This window comes from Liolophura sinensis, chromosome 10 (genome assembly GCF_032854445.1).
Source record: "Liolophura sinensis isolate JHLJ2023 chromosome 10, CUHK_Ljap_v2, whole genome shotgun sequence".
In the NCBI taxonomy this organism is placed as follows: Eukaryota; Metazoa; Mollusca; class Polyplacophora; order Chitonida; family Chitonidae; genus Liolophura; species Liolophura sinensis.
Window position 1 is genome coordinate 10,021,739 of NC_088304.1, and position 19,026 is coordinate 10,040,764.

The window sequence follows — 19,026 nt, forward strand, 5'->3', positions numbered from 1 at the left end:
AATAAATAAATATTTACTTGACAGGTGTTTTATGCCTAACTCAAGAATATTTCGCTTATACGGCGGCCGCCAGCATTATGGTACGTACACTTACATGTATTAACCTTTTAGCATTTAGTACCTAATATTTAGTGTTACATCGCTACCTGTAGGCAGATGTTCCAACCATATGGCAACCTACCTGTAAGCAGTCTCATAACCACAGAGACTGAATTGTCTATTGAGTAAAATGAGCTCTTGAACCTGTCTCACCACAATATTGTTTAACTATTGATAATATGGCGATTAACCATATAAAACTGCATTTGACCATTCATTCAAATCAATATATTAAATTGTACAACGCTTTTCAACACCACTACGCCAAATCTGCACTGGGAATATACATTGTACCATCATACCCATCCCCTTCTACAACCTGTATTCATTCATATTTGACACCTGTGGTTGAAGCACATGTACACTGTACACTCATGTAATCCTCTGGGTTCGTGGATATCACTCAACCTCACGCCTTAGGCACCCTAATTACCCGCCCTTTGACTCCAGTCTTTCTGAACCACCCCAGAAGAAGCTTCAAAGCTGTGCCCGTTCACATTAACAAACAACACACCTGTCTGAGACAGTTTTCCTTTGATCTTTTAACGACATTGTTACGGTAGGCAGGTAGTTCACCCTCTAATCTGCCTGCCTATTGTCACTCGCATGCTTTAGCCTCACAAAAAAAGACGGGTATATTTTCCTCCTCGTTTCACTCGCATACCAGACAGCATTTACCTTAAACCCCTCTGCTCAGCCACAGCACACCTAGGAATAAGCTGTCCAGTTTTACCTGAAGGTCTTCATGCCGCTACACTGTACCTGATATACTATGATATCTAAACACTATTATACATGTACTGTATATTACAGGTGTTGTAATATTATTATTAAATAAACAAGTGGTCCATACAAGTGGAACATTAAATTACAGAAACCAGATGTGCCTGCACATGGAATCAAAAAGAAACTATATATATGAACAGTATGTACTGAGACATTGAATTTGATCAGTCAGGAATTTTCAAACTGAAATTATCATACTGAAGAATTTACTTATAACAAACACAGCAGGAAAAGTCTCTGCCTACAGCGAAACATTTCATGTCATTCAACATGAAGTTTACATGCTCAATACAGTAAAATATGATGACATTCAATCTGTAGAGTTTCTTCTCATTATCATTAATACATAAAAATAAAATTTGTAAAGAAAAAATATAATTAACTATTTACTATTATTTTTTTTTTAAGTTATTATTTTCAATTACCCCGAAGGGCAACCATAACACATACCTAAAGTTCAAAGGTTAATCTCTACAAAACTGGCATACTTTTAGTTAATCACTAAAGGTATACTTATATAAATGTATGTATGTATGACAAAAAATTCACAATTCACAAATTTTTCTAAAAATATACCTGTATCATGTTACACAACTATATATATATACATGTACTTTTTCTATCTATGACCGGAAAGGCCATATACACATCAACCTTCCATACAACAAAAAATATGTTAACGAAAAATATCTTGGGTTTTGGTGTACTTTTATACAGTACACGAAATAAAACAACAGCTTATAAAAAGCTAAAACCAATATATTGTACTGTACACAAACTCTGCAAGCAGACAGGTACATGAAGGCTGGTCATTATCACATCAATTCACTAACAAGTTTTAAGATCAAAAGAGAAACAGATCTTTGACAAACCTTATACATTAAGTATTAGAGAATTAAAACACAATATTTTCTTGCTTTGTCTAAAACGAAAGAACTGTTACTACAAGTATGTCCTAAGATTCATATTGGCTGCAACCTCAGATTCAAGTTTTCAAAACGCACGAGACTAAGGTCTGAAACTTTAGAACGCTTACACTATGCTATCGGGGTCTCAAGTTATACACATCAAAGAGGGTAAGGATATTATTGATATAGCTAAGCTGGCTTTGCCTTTAAGAAACCCAATAGCTAATACTCCTTTGATGCCCATACAACTGGGGATGAAAAGACAACAAACACTAGGATTAGATGACATAGGACTTGACACGCTATGGTAACCACGGGCAACCCCAGCAAAAATGCAAAATAATTTTCCAATAGAAAACCTTTTCTAACGAGGATACAAGGAAAAACTGGTATCGTTCCTCGACTGACTAATTGATTTAACAAGATAACGTGAGACCTGTTTTTTTTTTTTTCCTTTTTTTTTTTTTCTCTTTACAAAACCAATTTGTTTTCAGTGGAGCACTTGTACAATTATTGTGAAGCTGTAATTTTACAAGTCCCTGTAATCTGACGCTCAGTATTTACAATAGCTGGGTACAAAGCCACAAATTACAGGGATGAATCCACTGGGGAGTGAAAATCACTGAATGAGAGGGGACATAAAACATGGAAGGACTGACGGGGGACTGGGATTCACTAGGGATAGCTTCAATAAACTGTCCAATGTATAGTTGTCTACTTGATACAAGATGAAGGCACATAATCCACAGTCACAATTTAAAACTTCAACAGAAAGCCTTGTTTATAGTTATCACATCCCAAACTTTAAACTGTGATACACTTGCCATCCCTCTTTTTGGGGTTTTGCAACAGTAACTCATCGGATTCCAAATTACATGTGTCACAAATTTTACACTCATCTTGTTGTTGTTGTACATGTCTGCAAACCATAATATTATGATTTAACAGAATTACATTATAATTTATATATCCAGGGTATGAATTCCTGCAGTATATAATACATTGATTATCAATGGCCAACCTCCAGAATTTCCACATGGACCGGATGAACAAATTTGGCTTTACTAGTCATTTCAGTCTGAAAGAAATTTTAACCCCATAATAAGCTAAAAGGAAAAAAAAAAAAACAGAAAGTCTGCTCAATTCTTCTTTCCTTACCTTAGTTCGACACTTTATTTATGTAGATACATGTGTGTCATGGTCATAAACTTTTCGCATTCAACAAATTCTTAAACTCTATACCCAAGCGGTCACAATGAGGTCAAAGGTCGGGATGAAACCAAACCATACATGTTTGTGAATATGTACATGCCCTGTACATATGTTACAGAGGTTTCAATGCCAGATATGAATTTCTAATGACCGGGTGTAAAATACTGATACCCTGCACATGAATTAGGGACAAGCTGTCAAAACACTGCCTGAATTTGCTGAATCCAAACACAATATTGACATATAATGTAAGTACGCTTGACTGTACTTATCAACGTGCACAAATACAGTGTTCAGGTAGGACAAACATATCACAAGAAAGGATCAAAGGCTGGCCCGTTCTTTGATGTTACCTGTCCCGATAACTTACACCTGGCCACCATAACAATTATAGACGTTTCAGAAAAATCAGGTCACAGCTTTCGGAAATTGATCGGTGTGTCGAGCCAGTTGAGTTTACCACTTCGTTATCCAATGTGCCTGTCACATCTCATCAGCTAAATTGCAGATTCCTTTAGTTTGTGAATAACGTTTTTATCGGAACTGAGAGGAAATGTCTTCTCCCATATACCTATACACATATCACATAATAATGTTATGGTGTCATGTTTTGTTTTGGTTGTTTTCACCTGCAATTAGCTAATGGACTTCCACCTTAGTCAAATTTCAGACGACTTTCTTCATGCTTTCGTTGTAAAGTTTCTTGAAACAAATCTTAGAGAATTAGGGAATGTTTAAATATTTAAACAGAATTTCATACTAAGTGTGAGTGAAGTGTGGCCTTTTTGAGGAATTTCATCCTACAGCAGCAAAAATGACGACAGTATATACACGTGGCACTATCCAGTAACGTGGCACTATCCAGTAACGTGGCACTATCCAGTGACATAACACTCCCTATCCATTCATATACAGGTAGTGTGAAATCCCACCAATAAAATCTAGTGAAGAGTGATACGCCCTAAACTGAGTCCAGTGTAGTGTGATATACATGTACATGTATCTCAAAATGGGTCCCGTGAAGTGTGGTATGTCCCAGAGTATCTCCAGTGTAGTGTAATATCCCCCAGTTCAGTTCAGTTCAGTTCAGTGAAGTTGTGACGTATCTCACAGAATGGGCCATGTGTAAAGGGGCTTCCCCAGACTGAGTCTAGTGTATGTGATATCCCCCAGATTGTGTCCAACACAAAGTGATATCCCCAAGATCGTGTCCAGCACATTCTGATATCTCACAGACTGTGTCCAGTGTAGAGTGATATCCCCCAGATTGTGTCCAGTGCAGTGTGATATCACTAAGACGGTGTCCAGTGTAGTGTGATATCCCCTAGACTGTGTCCAGTGTAGTGTGATATCCCCTAGACTGTGTCCAGCGCAGTGTGATATCCCCCTATTGTGTCCAGCGCACTGTGATATCCAAAAGACTTCGTCCAACGTAATGTTATATCCCCAGAATGTGTACAGTGTAGTGCGTTATCCCCCAGATTATGTCCAGCGTAGTGTGATATATCACCGATTGTGTCCAGCGAAGTGTGATATCTCACAGATTGTGTCTAGCTCAGTGTGATATCCCCCAGATTGTGTCCAGTGCAGTATGATATCCCAAAGATTGTGTCCAATGCAGTGTGGTATCCCCCAGATGGTGTCCAGCAAAGTAATATCCTCCAGATTGTGTCTAGTGCGGTCAGATATCCCCCAGACTGTGTCCAGTGCAGTATGATATCCCAAAGATTGTGTCCAATGCAGTGTGGTATCCCCCAGATGGTGTCCAGCAAAGTAATATCCTCCAGATTGTGTCTAGTGCGGTCGGATATCCCCCAGACTATGTCCAGCGCAGTGTGATATCACTCAGATTGTGTCCAGTGTACATGCAGTTTGGAGTGAGTCGACTATTTAATTATGTTCTCTATCCTTTAAAACTGCTCCAATGAAGTTTTAGGACCTCTTTTAGATAAAAACTCACCTGCACAGAGCCATGATCACAAAAGGATCATATGTGTATATTGCACAGCCAGAAAAACAAAAGTTTTGACATTGAACTGTAATAAAAATAATACAAAAGGACTTTCTTCTGCATATGTCCTTGTGCAGATATTTTAAGAAGCTGTAGTCCTGAAAATAAAATTCAAGTGCACATGTCAGATTATCGATAAAAAAACTTTAATTTCGAGATCAGGGACTCACAAGATCAAAGCAACGGAGGTCTTTGTCACCGACGTAATCTACATCACTTGTCGATTTCTTTTCAGGTATGTGCTGTTACACAGGTGTGCTTAACGACATCAGCCAGGTGTCTTCAGGTAGGGCAAGGACTTTTATGAAAACATGGAAAAAGACATATAATGCTTGCGTTAAAGGGCTAGGGAATGAGAATCATCATCAATCATAGAGGATTTTACAAACGTGCGGGAAGAACAAGCGCTTGACGGATAGAACTGCCAAAGTATACTGGCAACACAGCAAATGATCAGAGCACGAGAACCCGCAGTTGTCACACCACTCTGACGGGTCGGTGGGAGATGTTTTTCTCCCAATTTTCAGATGAAAGACACGAAAATAACTGATTGATGGTTGGCGTGTAGATCTACATATATATATATATATATATATATATATATATATATATATATATATATATATATATAATGCATTTTAATATTCAGAGTCAACTCCTGTAGCTTCAAGCTAACACACATTCATCAACGTAATAAACATAAGACAGGCTTGTTCTACATCATGACAACCATTAAAACGGGCATTACCACCGTAATATATATGCTCCCTGACGAAGCACATCGCTAACGAGCTGTGTCGTAAATCACCTTGAAAACAAGGGTAACTGTCCGGGGAAATAAGCCAGTCAATTGTATCCAGGTGAGTTATGGGCAAAAGATTTAACGTACCCACCCACTTCCTTCACAAACTAGAGGAAATGAGTTCACTATATGGGCAAACAATCACCTGGACACACACGCACACACAGATATACCTGTACGCACAATTTAGACCTATATAGGAAATAGCCACTCTTACTATTCTTGCAGCAGCGGGTACAATTAGGGTTGTGTGGCCGTTTGCTCAGTCTTATTTTCATAGATGCCAATATGGTGTGCATAACTGTGAGTCACACATGGGTAAGTTCATCACCAGCTTGCCAAAGGTCGGTGGTTTTCTCCATCGACGTGAAAACTTCTTGATTATGGCATTAAACAACAATCAAATAAATAAATATACATGTATGTGAAATTTTGCAAAATTTCTTTAATTCCTTACTCTCTCATGTGTAAACTACAAACAAGATATTGAAGACATTATAAAAAAACAAAAAGTCAAGGAACATAGAAGTCAATGAATTACAATGGTCACCAAATCAAGAAAGCCAAAAACTTCTCAAATGAACTTTCATTTAGACATATCTAACGTACATATAAAAGTAAAAACACCCAGACATTTCTTTTCTAAAGTGTTTTGTTTCAGTATTATTAAGACCTGATGCTGCCATATCCTGCTTTTGCCCCTTAATTGCACGGGTTAAGCTCACACAAAGTTACAAAATGTGTCCTCCATTTATTTTGTTTACTTCGATGTTATTTCATGCCATGCTGGAATATAAAACCACTGCCCATCGGCAGGAATCCTGACCAAAGTGTGCCTTTCTACATGTGGTGAATCCTTAATGTAATAGTGACACTGGGCACGTATGTAGTAAATGATACAATCAGCATGTTTATTTATTTATTTGATTGGTGTTTTATGCCGTACTCAAGAATATATTCACTTATACGACAGCGGCCAGCATTACGGTGGGAGGAAACCAGGCAGAGCCCGAGGGAAACCCATGACCATCCGCAGGTTTCTGGCAGACCCAATCAGCATGTCCTATCATCAAATATAATCTATCAAAAGTATAATATACAAACTTCACCTCTAAACTCCTGAACATTTTTGGTTATTCCTTTTCCGTTACTTTGTTTTGCTTTGCTGTCAGATTGGCAGGGAGACATCCACTGACCCTTTTTTTTCTCCCTTTTATACTTTTTTTTTTATCATTTATAAATCTCCACTGGTGTACAACAAGGAGACCTCCATTGCCCCACATTATTTATGTATCGTATATATACCTGGCTATACTAATGATTAATTCTACAGAGCCTCTTGTAAGGTAAGAGATATCTGATTATCACGCGAGCCTGTTAAAAACAAAAACCAGGGCACACAGAATTAATGAAGAACTCTGGTAGCCAACAAAACCACAGAGAGCCTGAGGGAGGTGGAAGGGGGGGGGGGGCACACTATTGCCACGACAACATGAATATTAAGTAAAAACGCTGCCCATACTGTAATCAGCCAGCTGTGAGGAACAAAGGACCTTTGCCTTTGATGTCTATGAGTGGACTAATTAATGAATGTACATGTTAAAAAGCCAGGGTGGAGACATCGACAAGGCTTATCAATTACATACCACTAACCAGATCCTTATTACTGGGCCAGCAAATACTGGGCCAGCTGGGAAGGTTGCATGTCATCAACATATATACATGTACAATCAGAAGTTACACGTACATACCTATAGGCCATGTCTCACATGCACAACCATTCGGAGTGTCTCGTACACACATGCACATACACTTGGAGTGTCTCGTACACACATGCACATACACTTGGAGTGTCTCATACACACATGCACATACACTTGGAGTGTCTCATACACACATGCACATATGCTTGGAGTGCCTCATACACACATGCACAACCATTCGGAGTGTCTCGTACACACATGCACATACACTCGGAGTGTCTCGTACACACATGCACATACACTTGGAGTGTCTCGTACACACATGCACATACACTTGGAGTGTCTCATACACACATGCACATACACTTGGAGTGTCTCATACACACATGCACATACACTTGGAGTGTCTCATACACACATGCACATACACTTGGAGTGTCTCATACACACATGCACATACACTTGGAGTGCCTCATACACACATGCACATACGCTTGGAGTGTCTCGTACACACATGCACATACACTTGGAGTATCTCGTACACACATGCATAGCATGTCTCACAGATGTACATGTACATGTATGTCTCATATACATGTATGTGTTCTGAATGTATGAGAACATGACGTGTCTCACAGATGTACATGTATGTTTCCTATACGTGTGTGTTCTGAATGTATGAGAACATGACGTGTCTCACAGATGTACATGTACATGTATGTTTCCTATACGTGTGTGTTCTGAATGTATGAGAACATGACGTGCCTCACACATGTCCAGAAGCACATGCATGTAAACGCGTCATTACAAGATGACTCTTTTGATGCCAACACTTGCACGTAAGTTTTTCTAACAAGAAATCAATCAAACTTCACAAATAGAGGCTCCTATATAAAGGCGAATGACTTAGTCAGAATGAAGCAAAAATATGTCACTTGAAAAATGCTATTTTGTGAAATACCGTATTTCGTAAGTGAACACAAACTCAATCATGTACATGTATGTATTAAGTACAGTGTCAAGACCAAGAGTTAGAAGCAATGGCAAAATTTCACTTTAATTTACAGCAAAGAAAATCATTGTGCCCTATCTTGCAAATTATTTCAACCTCAGAACCTGATTTATCCATCCATTTTTTGTTTTGCTTGTTTCTAGTTTTCTTCTCCCGAATATTACCTCTTCTCACCAGGTTCACTGTGTCTTGTGAGTTAAGCAAATAGCCTATCGAGCAAGAGATGGACTTGTGCGTATGACCTGATTGGTCGAGGGTTAGAGCTCTGCCAGATAAAACCAATTACACGGTTTCGCTTCTAACGTACGTGGTGCCCAACATGCACCCGCAGATAAGCACATCTTCAATTACCATGTACTGAAATTAATGGGATACCCAGTACACAATATTGTTCAATATGATATATTATCAAAGCTTACATATGCTGATTGTGCATACAATTAGCATATGCTTACACATGTTTATACATAAATGTATAAATATATCCTTTTGATCGATAAAACCTTCGAATATCAACTAGATTATTTATATCCCATTATCATGACTGTGCATCGCCACACAGACTATTAAAATAACGATTACCGATTTAATACATGTATCTAGTGTTTGAGTTTTTTTTTTTTCTTCTTTTTCCTAGAATAATTATTATTAAGGCTTTGGTAACGATATAGATCAAATTTATCATTAGCTACAATTGTTGATTTATTCAGCATCTTAGGATAATTGCATTACCAATAAGCCTGTCAAAATGGGCTAATTTTGCCTTTGTACAGGTACGTGTGAAACTGATATTTCATTACGTACTGTTGACTCTGCTCTTCATTTGCATACAGAAGACATAGGCATGAGATACAAACATAACTTTTATATGTAAACTTATACAAAACAGAAAAATTTCAGGCTAAAAAGTACATACATGTATATTTGATAAAATAATTAGTCACCCATATTTGATTATAATTGTTTTACAAGCAAGTTAATATGATTAGCAAAAGAAGAATGTCATTCAAAATGAACAGGAAAAAAAACAAAAACAGCCTTTGTCAAACAATCACTAAAATCTTCAAAGAATTAATTACATGGACTACATATACAATAAGCCCTTTCATAATTAATCCAATTAAAAACTAGACAAACACAGCATGGTTATGACACACAGAAAACACAGTTGCCCCACTTTATCGGAGTGATAAGGGCCAGTCCATGTGGCTTGTGACATGGGCTAGTATACTCTAGATGACAAAATATATTATCCAAAAATTATTATATTATTTTGACCGACACAACATTAAAACATAGGATGTATACAAATCTAACCAACCGACCAAAGTAAACGAAAGGATTTCAAACGCTGAATGACCAGTCAATGCTAGAGGATAGGCTTTCAAAAGTTTATTAAACTGACCAACAGATCGCCCTGTCAGCCAACAGACAGACAGAACAACCTATAGTGTAACTGCCCACCTACTGTCCGAGAGGTTGCACTGTGGGACATCGGATGAAATTCATATCTTGTCCAATATACATGTACATATACATGTCATGGCAATACCTAAATATGTGTACAATACCCGCACATGTATACTGAAATACCTGTGCATATCAAAAAACCTGTGAATATCAAAATATCTGCGAATATCAAAAAACCTGTGCATATCAAAATACCTGTGAATATCAAAATATCTGTGAATATCACAATACCTGTGAATATCAAAATACCTGTGAATATCAAAAAACCTGTGCATATCAAAATACCTGTGAATATCAAAATATCTGTGAATATCACAATACCTGCGCATATCAAAATACCTGTGAATATCAAAATACCTGTGTATGCATATCAAAATACCTGTGTATGCATATCAAAATGCCTATGAATATCAAAATACCTGTGAATATCAAAATACCTGTGCATATCAAAATATCTGTGAATATCACAATACCTATGATAATCAAAATACATGTGCATATCAAAATACCTGTACATATTAAAATACTTTAGTGTCATATTGACAACTCCTTTTAACACTGAATGACTCCATAATGAAGGTGTTGTATGTCTGTTGTACTAATTTCCCCCTGTAGAGTTGAGGTGAACGAGTCATTTTGGTACATTACAAACACAAGTATGGGTTTCTCAGATATTTCCACCTGTGCCCCTCATCCATTGTCACAAGGCTCATTAATCAGCATTTAAATAGTGCTCAGTTTCACAGTATGTTGTTACAGTACAGCAGGTGTTTGTTACATTAGTAATGCTGTTTACACTCTGCATGACCTTTTACCACTTGTGAATATGTCCTTGATGGCAACCGGCCATGTGGATTGTGTTGGTATTGAGAAAATTCAAGCCTAATTGTTGGCTTGGTTTCAGATGAAAATTACATAGTAGTTTGCAACATGTCGCAAAATTGCTATGGTATCTTGAATAGATGATCTGGACATGAACTGCCCCATTGGCACTGAGCCGGCAATATATTGCAACAGTGCTCAGCAAATATAAACTACGCAGGATCAAATCTGTAAATACCAGGGTCATTACAGACAGCTTTGTAACTCTGGTAGAAATATTACATAACAACTAACAATACACACATTGTGACTAACTGAACAAGTACATATAATGTACATTGTATATATTGTACATGTATAATACCTACAATGTTGAACTTTAACAGCCAGAAGATTGTTCTTGCCACAACCCATTAGCTGCTGGCCCTCAAATTTCTTCCACCAATAATAATAGCTAGCGTCACATAAAACGTAAAATATCGTCAACCAAGCTCGAGTAATCGTCTTTTCTGAAATTTCTTTTTCAGGAATTAAGCTGATCCTTGAAAGACAATTTTTTATGTGCAAAGCATGAAATGAATTGCTGATATCTCAACATTAAGTCTAATTTTAGATGACTTTGGTTGATTAAAATTAGATGTATTATTTAAATTGTCAAAGTGACATAGGGCGCAAATGATGGTGATGTACGGCATGTCTGTGTGTCTAATTCACATTCAGGTACATATGTACTTTCCAGATTTTCTCCCCCGAATGCCTCTAAAGACAAAAAAATGTCAAAAATTGTATAGTGTTTCATTCATGTACTTGTGGAAATTTACAATTTACTGCTAAAAATTGGGGAAATTCAGTAAAAGTTAATTTAATTCAAAGCCTATTTCAGCCTTGACTAACCACTTGACTGTCTCAACCCTTCCTCTGTACTGTGTCAATGTCTCACTGTACTGTATCCATTACAATACAGACAATCTGCATATATCAGTACTTTCACAAGATAGGAGAACTTCACTTGCTAACCCATTTATAATCCATACTGCCCTAAGCTTGATTATAATCACAACTGAAGGAAGCACAAAATCTAGATGCCTTTTCAGCTGAGAATCTAAAATAAAAAGTAAAAACAGAATTACCCTAAATCTTCTAATAAATATACCACATTTGACAGTGAATAGCTTGGTACCATAAATTCCCTAATAAATATACCACATCTGACAGTGAATAGCTTGGTACCATAAATTCCCTAATAAATATACCACATCTGACAGTGAATACAGTGTAGCTTACCATAAATCTGCTAATATACCACATTCGACAGTAAATCCCCTAAGAAATATACCACATTTGACAGTGAATACCTTACCATAAATTCACCGCTAAATATACCACATCTGACAATAAAGCTGCTATTAAATCTATCAGATTTGACAGTGAATATCTTATTACCATAAATCCCCTCATAAATATACCACATTTGACAGTGAATAGATTGTTACCATAAATATTCTAATAAAGAAACCATATTTGACGAACAATAGCTTGTTACCATAAATCCCTGTAAAAAAAAACTACATTTGAAAGTGAAAGCTTTGGTACCTTAAATATTCTCATAAACATACCACATAATCTGCCATCAAAAGCTTAAAGAACATACTGTAACTGTAAAATCCAGTTAAGCTTGTAACCTCAAATCTCCTAATACAACCATCAAATCACTGATAAATAAATCAAAACTGACATGAACATAAATATCAATGATCGCTAAATCCCAGGATAACTAAACATACTCAAGGGTCGTACCATAAAGCTCATAATGAATGCAAAACAGCAACACGATGACTCGGTCTCACTAAAAACTGATATTGATCCATCAATAATGAAAACTAATCCTTACAATAAGTTTATGAAAGCAAATCATGAAAACATGAAATATATACAATGTTTACTACTGTAAGTCTTTAACCTTTTTTCGCATCTTTGTAAGGTGTTTATTCAAGCATATTCTGAAGGCATTAGTCTTTGAAGATGGATAAAATTACATTTCTTGTGAAGCACTGAAACTGGTAGATCTAACCTATGTTGTTTTGTCTCCAAATCAAATTACAAATGTGCATATACTGCACTAAAAGTTGCTCTTTCACATGCACAAAAAGGTTGAGGAATTAAGTACTATCACATCTTACATGTACATCCCCAAATCATCTTGAGTATGCCAGTAAAGGCCAATCAAGTAAATAAACAAATAAAAACGATCATCCAAAGACATGAGGAAGAGTAAAAATAGAGCAAAATTAGATATACATGCTACAAAGGTATAGTGTTTTTGATAGATTACTACATGCAGATCATACTTTTTGTCCCAACCTTCCCTGTATCCTGTTCACATGTTTATATAAGAAATTTTTAAAATGTATTTTCGAGCCAAAAAATCCCATGGATCATATCATAATATCATAAAGAATTTAGGGCCCTCCTTGTCCAAGTGGTTGAATGGCCTGTTACAGGAGTTTACTCTTCCTTGAAAACCACCGAGGTTGTGAGTTCAAATCCAGCTCATGTTGATTTGACCATACTTGTCAAAGCTGCATGTGGATTCCTCATTCAAAGCCATTTGCACATTAAATGAAGGATTAAATGATAACCATTGAGATATATTCTAAATCCGGATAGCATTTGTGATAAACACACAGTATCTTTAATCTGTCTTTCAAGTTTGAAGAGAGTACAAAACATGTTTTTCTGTCCATATTTTACCATGCGCATGAACATGATGGATGATGAAGTGTAGATGAAAAAAAAGGCAGGAAATTTTACGGAATCAGATTCATATTACAACTGAAATTGTAACTTGTGGCAGTTACATGTGAATGTACCATTTCAAATGGAACACTACATTTTGGGTGGCCCGTGGGACATGAATGTCATGCACAAAATCCACCCAGTTGGCCAGGTACATGTACCACACACATATATCCTGGCATGCGACACAAGATGGTTTTGAACTCCCAACATGACTGGTGAAGGACTACAGTGGCTTTCAGTGTGTTGATATGGACAGACTGGCTAATATAACTTACAGAAACCCAGCTACCCATCTGAGTGGCCTTAAAATGAGCTGTTTGGACACCCATTTTCAGATTTCATTCTAACTCCTTCAGGCCAGATAAAAAAACCCTTTTAAAAAATTGATTTTTTTTTAGATACATCTTTGGGGATGATTGACAGTACATACATATACATGTATCTTTTTCACTTGGGGAGGTCTGTAAACTCATTTTTTTCCTCCCAGAGTTCTCTTTTTTTTTTTTGGCTACTAGAGAACACTAATGAAAGACCCTTTTCTTTTTTTCCAGCATACCACATCATGTACACAGGTAAACCATTTAACTGCTCACATTTCGACACACCTGTAATCAACGAGCTGAAACACATATCGCGCTATGGTAGACCCAGTTATTTGGGGGAATTACGTGCACCTTGACCTGCAGGCCATTTTAATTTTTCTTCTTGCTTCAATACATCAACAAGTTACTAAATTGAGAGTTATTGCGGAAATCTTATTCCAAATTTGGCTCGTAAGTGAATGCATATATGCAAACATGCAGATATACATGAAGTAGGGTGAAGAAAACTTTAAGTCTCCAGATCATAATTAGATAAATCAATATCTAAACATCTCCAGACTACTGTCGGTTTTCTGTTAAGAAAATGGTTTCCGGATGAAATCATATCTACAAGTAGGTGGATAAAACTGGGCGAAAAAAAAAAAGCTCATACTAAAAACACACCTACATGGCTAAGAAAGTTTCAAAAGATTATACATGTACATGTATGTTTGATAAGAAAAACGTTAATGTTTTTCACTTATGTTTCTCATTAACCTGTGTCCTAATTTAAAAATACTCAAATGAAAATGTTAAATTATTTATTTACTTATTTGACAGGTGTTTTATGTTGCACTCAAGAATACTTCACAAGTCTGCACCACAGCAACCAGCATTATGGTAGAAGGAAACCAAACAGAGCCTTGGCAAACCCAAAATTTTAATATTTATTTATTTATTATTTTTGGTGTTTTACGCCGTACTCAAGAATATTTCACTTATACAACGGCGGCCAGCATTATGGTGGGAGGAAAGAGCCAGAGGGAAACCCACGACCATCCGCAGGTTGCTGCCAGACCCAAAATTTTAATAAGCAGCTTCTTTATACGATGATAATGAAAAATTTTGCTGCACATGTACTACACTACATAACATAGACTTAATAACAGCTTCATTCTCACATAGTGCCTCCTCGTAGTATGTGACAAGAAATGACACACTAGACTGTGTAATTCAGGAACTTCGCCACTGAGACTCTCACCTCCCGCTGCCCCTTTAACACTGGCGATGCCCTTGACAATGTATAATACAAGTATTTCAGCCTTTCTGCCATAAAATGGCATTCTATTGTGAAAGTGCGTGTACAGTATTACAAAAGTTGTGCATGTATGTGAACCTACTCTCTTTGTCAGATTCCCTGCTGAATGTAACAACTTTGTCATAAGAAAGAAAATACCGGTACTGTAATTCTTCAACCTTTTCACAAGTTTACAAAGATGTTTAAGCATATTCTGAGGCCATTATCCTACATGTATGTAGGCTGATAAATTATACTTTTTGCGAAGCCCTAAAACACGTGTACCCAACAAATGTAGTTTTGTCTCTAAAACTCAAATTCAAAAGCTGCATAAATCGAACTGAAATTGCTCTTCCAAATGCAAAAAAAAAAAGAATTTTTTTCATTGGAGGAATTAGGGAATATATATATACGGTACATAATTCACATAATATACAATAATTCCAATCCAAATCTGTTTCTTCAAAATGCATTAAAACAGTAAAGCCATTCAGACATAAATTTATCCTCAACAATGTGGAGAATTATGCCTATAGGTAAACTCTATTTCTCCTTGGCTGCTTTTAGGAGAACAGTCCACCATACAATAGCACTTCAGTATACACATGTTATTTTTCCGCACTTTACAGGGGTTTCCTTAATCCTGAAGTGTGTACATAAGCATTAGGGGTGTTACGAACCCAGAGAGAGGGGATCTGTTTTCCAGGTATCTACATGAAACCAGCATGCCTTTACAGCGGCGTACGTTTGCTCATTCGTAGCCATGTATAACAGCCTCTGTCCCCCCAAGGCTGGGCTGCTCGAGAAGAGAGATATCTTCTAACAGCTAAAGAGAAAGGCCCCCAGCTACGCACTGTAAGAGAGACGCGAGTGTGACAGCCGGACCATTGAAGAACTTATCAAAAGAGGAGTATTGGCTCCTTTTAACGCTCAACTCAATAACACAACACACTGGCCTGCACGCCAGAAAAAATAGATCAAAGCCAGAAGACTGCACCATGAGATATATCAGCAGGCTGACCTACCTTCTGAAAGTGGGGTGCGACAAGAATCACTTTGAAGCCCCTTTTCATTTCTCTGCATTCGTTTTAATAATATATATCCACATCGTACAACTTTCATCTCCTAGCACTAAGGAATTTTCATTAATTTTCCCAGGTATTTTTTTTTCCTATACAGACTCTCAAAACGTTCGTAAGATACACATCAGTGTGCTTTAATATTATCAGTAACTATCATTTGGCGAACTGAATAACAAAGTGTTGGCTGTTTCCAAAATAATCCATTTTCTTGGCCTATCAGGATGAATCAGCTTCTTCAGGGTTTTATTAGGAAGGTTAATGTGGGAAAGTCACACTACCAAACATTTGTTAAATTAAAACTTTGAGAACAAAGTTTGTTCAGTTCCTGTTCCTAACAAAGCTTGCCTTGACTCTTATCGTGAGTTTCATCTAGCTATCGTGAACTTTCAATGAATTCAATATCAAGATAAGACCATCAAAACTTTCTTGTGATGTGTCATAAGTTTGTTTCTAAAAGCTATAATTAAAATTCTAAAGCTGGTAGATGTATATCTTCAATCTTGCAGTTTCGATAAAGTCAATACAAAAACTGTCAAGAATCTCTTTTCAAGTGTTAAAGGTTTTACTTTACATCAAAAAGCTACACTTAAGATTCTATGGCTGGTATGAGACTGATGAGAAGCATTCCTACAGCTCAGAGTTTGAGTTTAAATTAAAATGTATTGGAGCAGAAAGATGAAACAATACTTTAACCTCTGTAACTGTTAAATTAACCACAGAAAAGGCTCAAGTATTAATGAAGGTATATGGTCCATATTTAGGCAACTATTAGAAAAACTGCTCAGCTTTAAGTATGGAAACTGTTAAAAGAAACTACATTGCATTATGATCATTCGTTGACTTCACACTCTAGCAAAGAGGACATTACATCAATGAATTGTTTTCATAAAAATGCTAATTACACCTTTTGAAAAGTAACTGATAATTAGCAATATAGCACTACTTAAATAAGTCATGCTGTACATGTATATTTAAAATAAAAATCCCTACATTACATAAATCATAATGACAATATTATAGCATCACCAGACATATTATCTATGAATCTTTAAACAAAATATTAAAATAAAGAAAAGCTAGCTGAGGAATTCGCAATGTGTATAAAGTTCTTCCACTTGACTGAAGATCAAAATTTATCAGGCTGACATAAAATGTGCATGCATAATTTGCATCAACACATTACACAACTGGAAAATAAATAAAAAAATTATTAAACTTATGCCTATTGTACACTTCCATAATTAGGGTTGTTTACATCATACATGTGTTTTGGATTAAAATATGATCAATTTTTTTAGTAAATATATATAGGTGAGTTTATCATCAGGATCAATGAAAGTTTCATAATGGTACAATATTAACTGTGGTTACCTATGTATAGTGTAATAATTTTTGTCTGTATAGCTGATACTTGGGCACAAAATTAAATTTGGAGTTAAATTCATTGTCCTGAAAACACAAAGGCCACCCATACACTGCACATACAACTTATCTTTGTGTTATGTAATCAGTGAAGAGTTAGACACATGTATGTGAACTAAAGCCTTGTTTTAGCTGTGTTCCTTTTCTACAGACAGTGCGACTCCAGTAAAGTAAATAGATATACTTTGAAGCCCTGTACATAACCCGACCGACAAAGTGGCTATGGTAGAGCGTTAAAGGGGAGCGTGTCGACTGTGTGCCGTGTGTGCGCCGGGGTCGACCGCAACTTGACTCGGGCGGAATTTTAAAACCACCGTCGTATCTCCCATGTGGGCCGCTCACTGAGTGCATCCCAGTGCAACGACAACAACACAACGTCGGGTTTTGTTTTGCTGATTTCGGGCTCAAAATCAGATGGCGTGACAGTGAAATCGAGACAGATGGTTAGTAAAATGGCCAATGCTTTTAAAGGGCTTACCTGGACGATGTCTCCTTCGGCACTGATAGCCGGTCCAGCGGCCGAAAACTCACCACTCAAGCTGTAAGTGTAAGTTTTATAGTCGCCATGCTCCGTACTTTCGTATAGCACAACTTCTAAGATCGCCTTTTCTCTTTCCTTGCTAGCCATGACGCATATCGCAGATGCAGCGACCAGCCAGGCAAAGTTCCTCATCGTGTTACATTTTCCTTACGTCGTCGACTCATACTGTTCTGGTAAAATCCTCCAACAATCGCTCTGCCTCTCGTACATCCCAGGATGAAAAGCCACTTGTGAAGGCAAACTGCTATGGCGGTAAGCATCAAAGGATATCGCTATCAGTCACGTGACCAGAGGGTTTCCCCGCCCACAACCAACACGAACCTGCATAATTTATGACTGGTTCGAAGCGCCATCTAACGGTAATACCCCTCCATTAAACTTGGAATGCGACCCGTTTTAACAGCTTCAAAGGTTTGAATCCACACACCGCTAGTTCTTAGATATATCTATATACTGTCAATTAAAAATATGTATTTTTTTAATACAAACTCACAATTAAAAGACAGTCTGAGACTTAAATAGTTTGCACGTGACATAAGGAAATATTTGCCATTGAAATACTCTATAACATTTTGTAGGCCCTATTGAAATCGATAAACCTACCCCTTTATCATGAATGAAAAAAAGCCTTTGAACTTTTACCGCTGTTTTGGACGTCGGTTGAAATCCATGGGTCACATACTGAAATTATGTAACGGCCGATGAAGCACGCAGATACTGTCCACATAGTGCATGCGTGTGAACACATTCGGTCTTTG

At 36.9% G+C, this 19,026-nt stretch overlaps 1 protein-coding gene across 1 annotated transcript in view; it reads right to left on the minus strand.

Moving 5' to 3' along the window:
- LOC135476261 (E3 ubiquitin-protein ligase ZNRF3-like) overlaps positions 1 to 18,441 on the minus strand; it is a 57,950-nt gene extending 39,509 nt beyond the window's left edge. The window contains 1 exon segment of the mRNA XM_064756233.1: positions 18,206 to 18,441. Within this exon segment, the coding sequence (XP_064612303.1) occupies positions 18,206 to 18,400 (195 nt within the window). The 5' untranslated portion in view covers positions 18,401 to 18,441.
- Between the last annotated feature and the right edge of the window lie 585 nt (positions 18,442 to 19,026).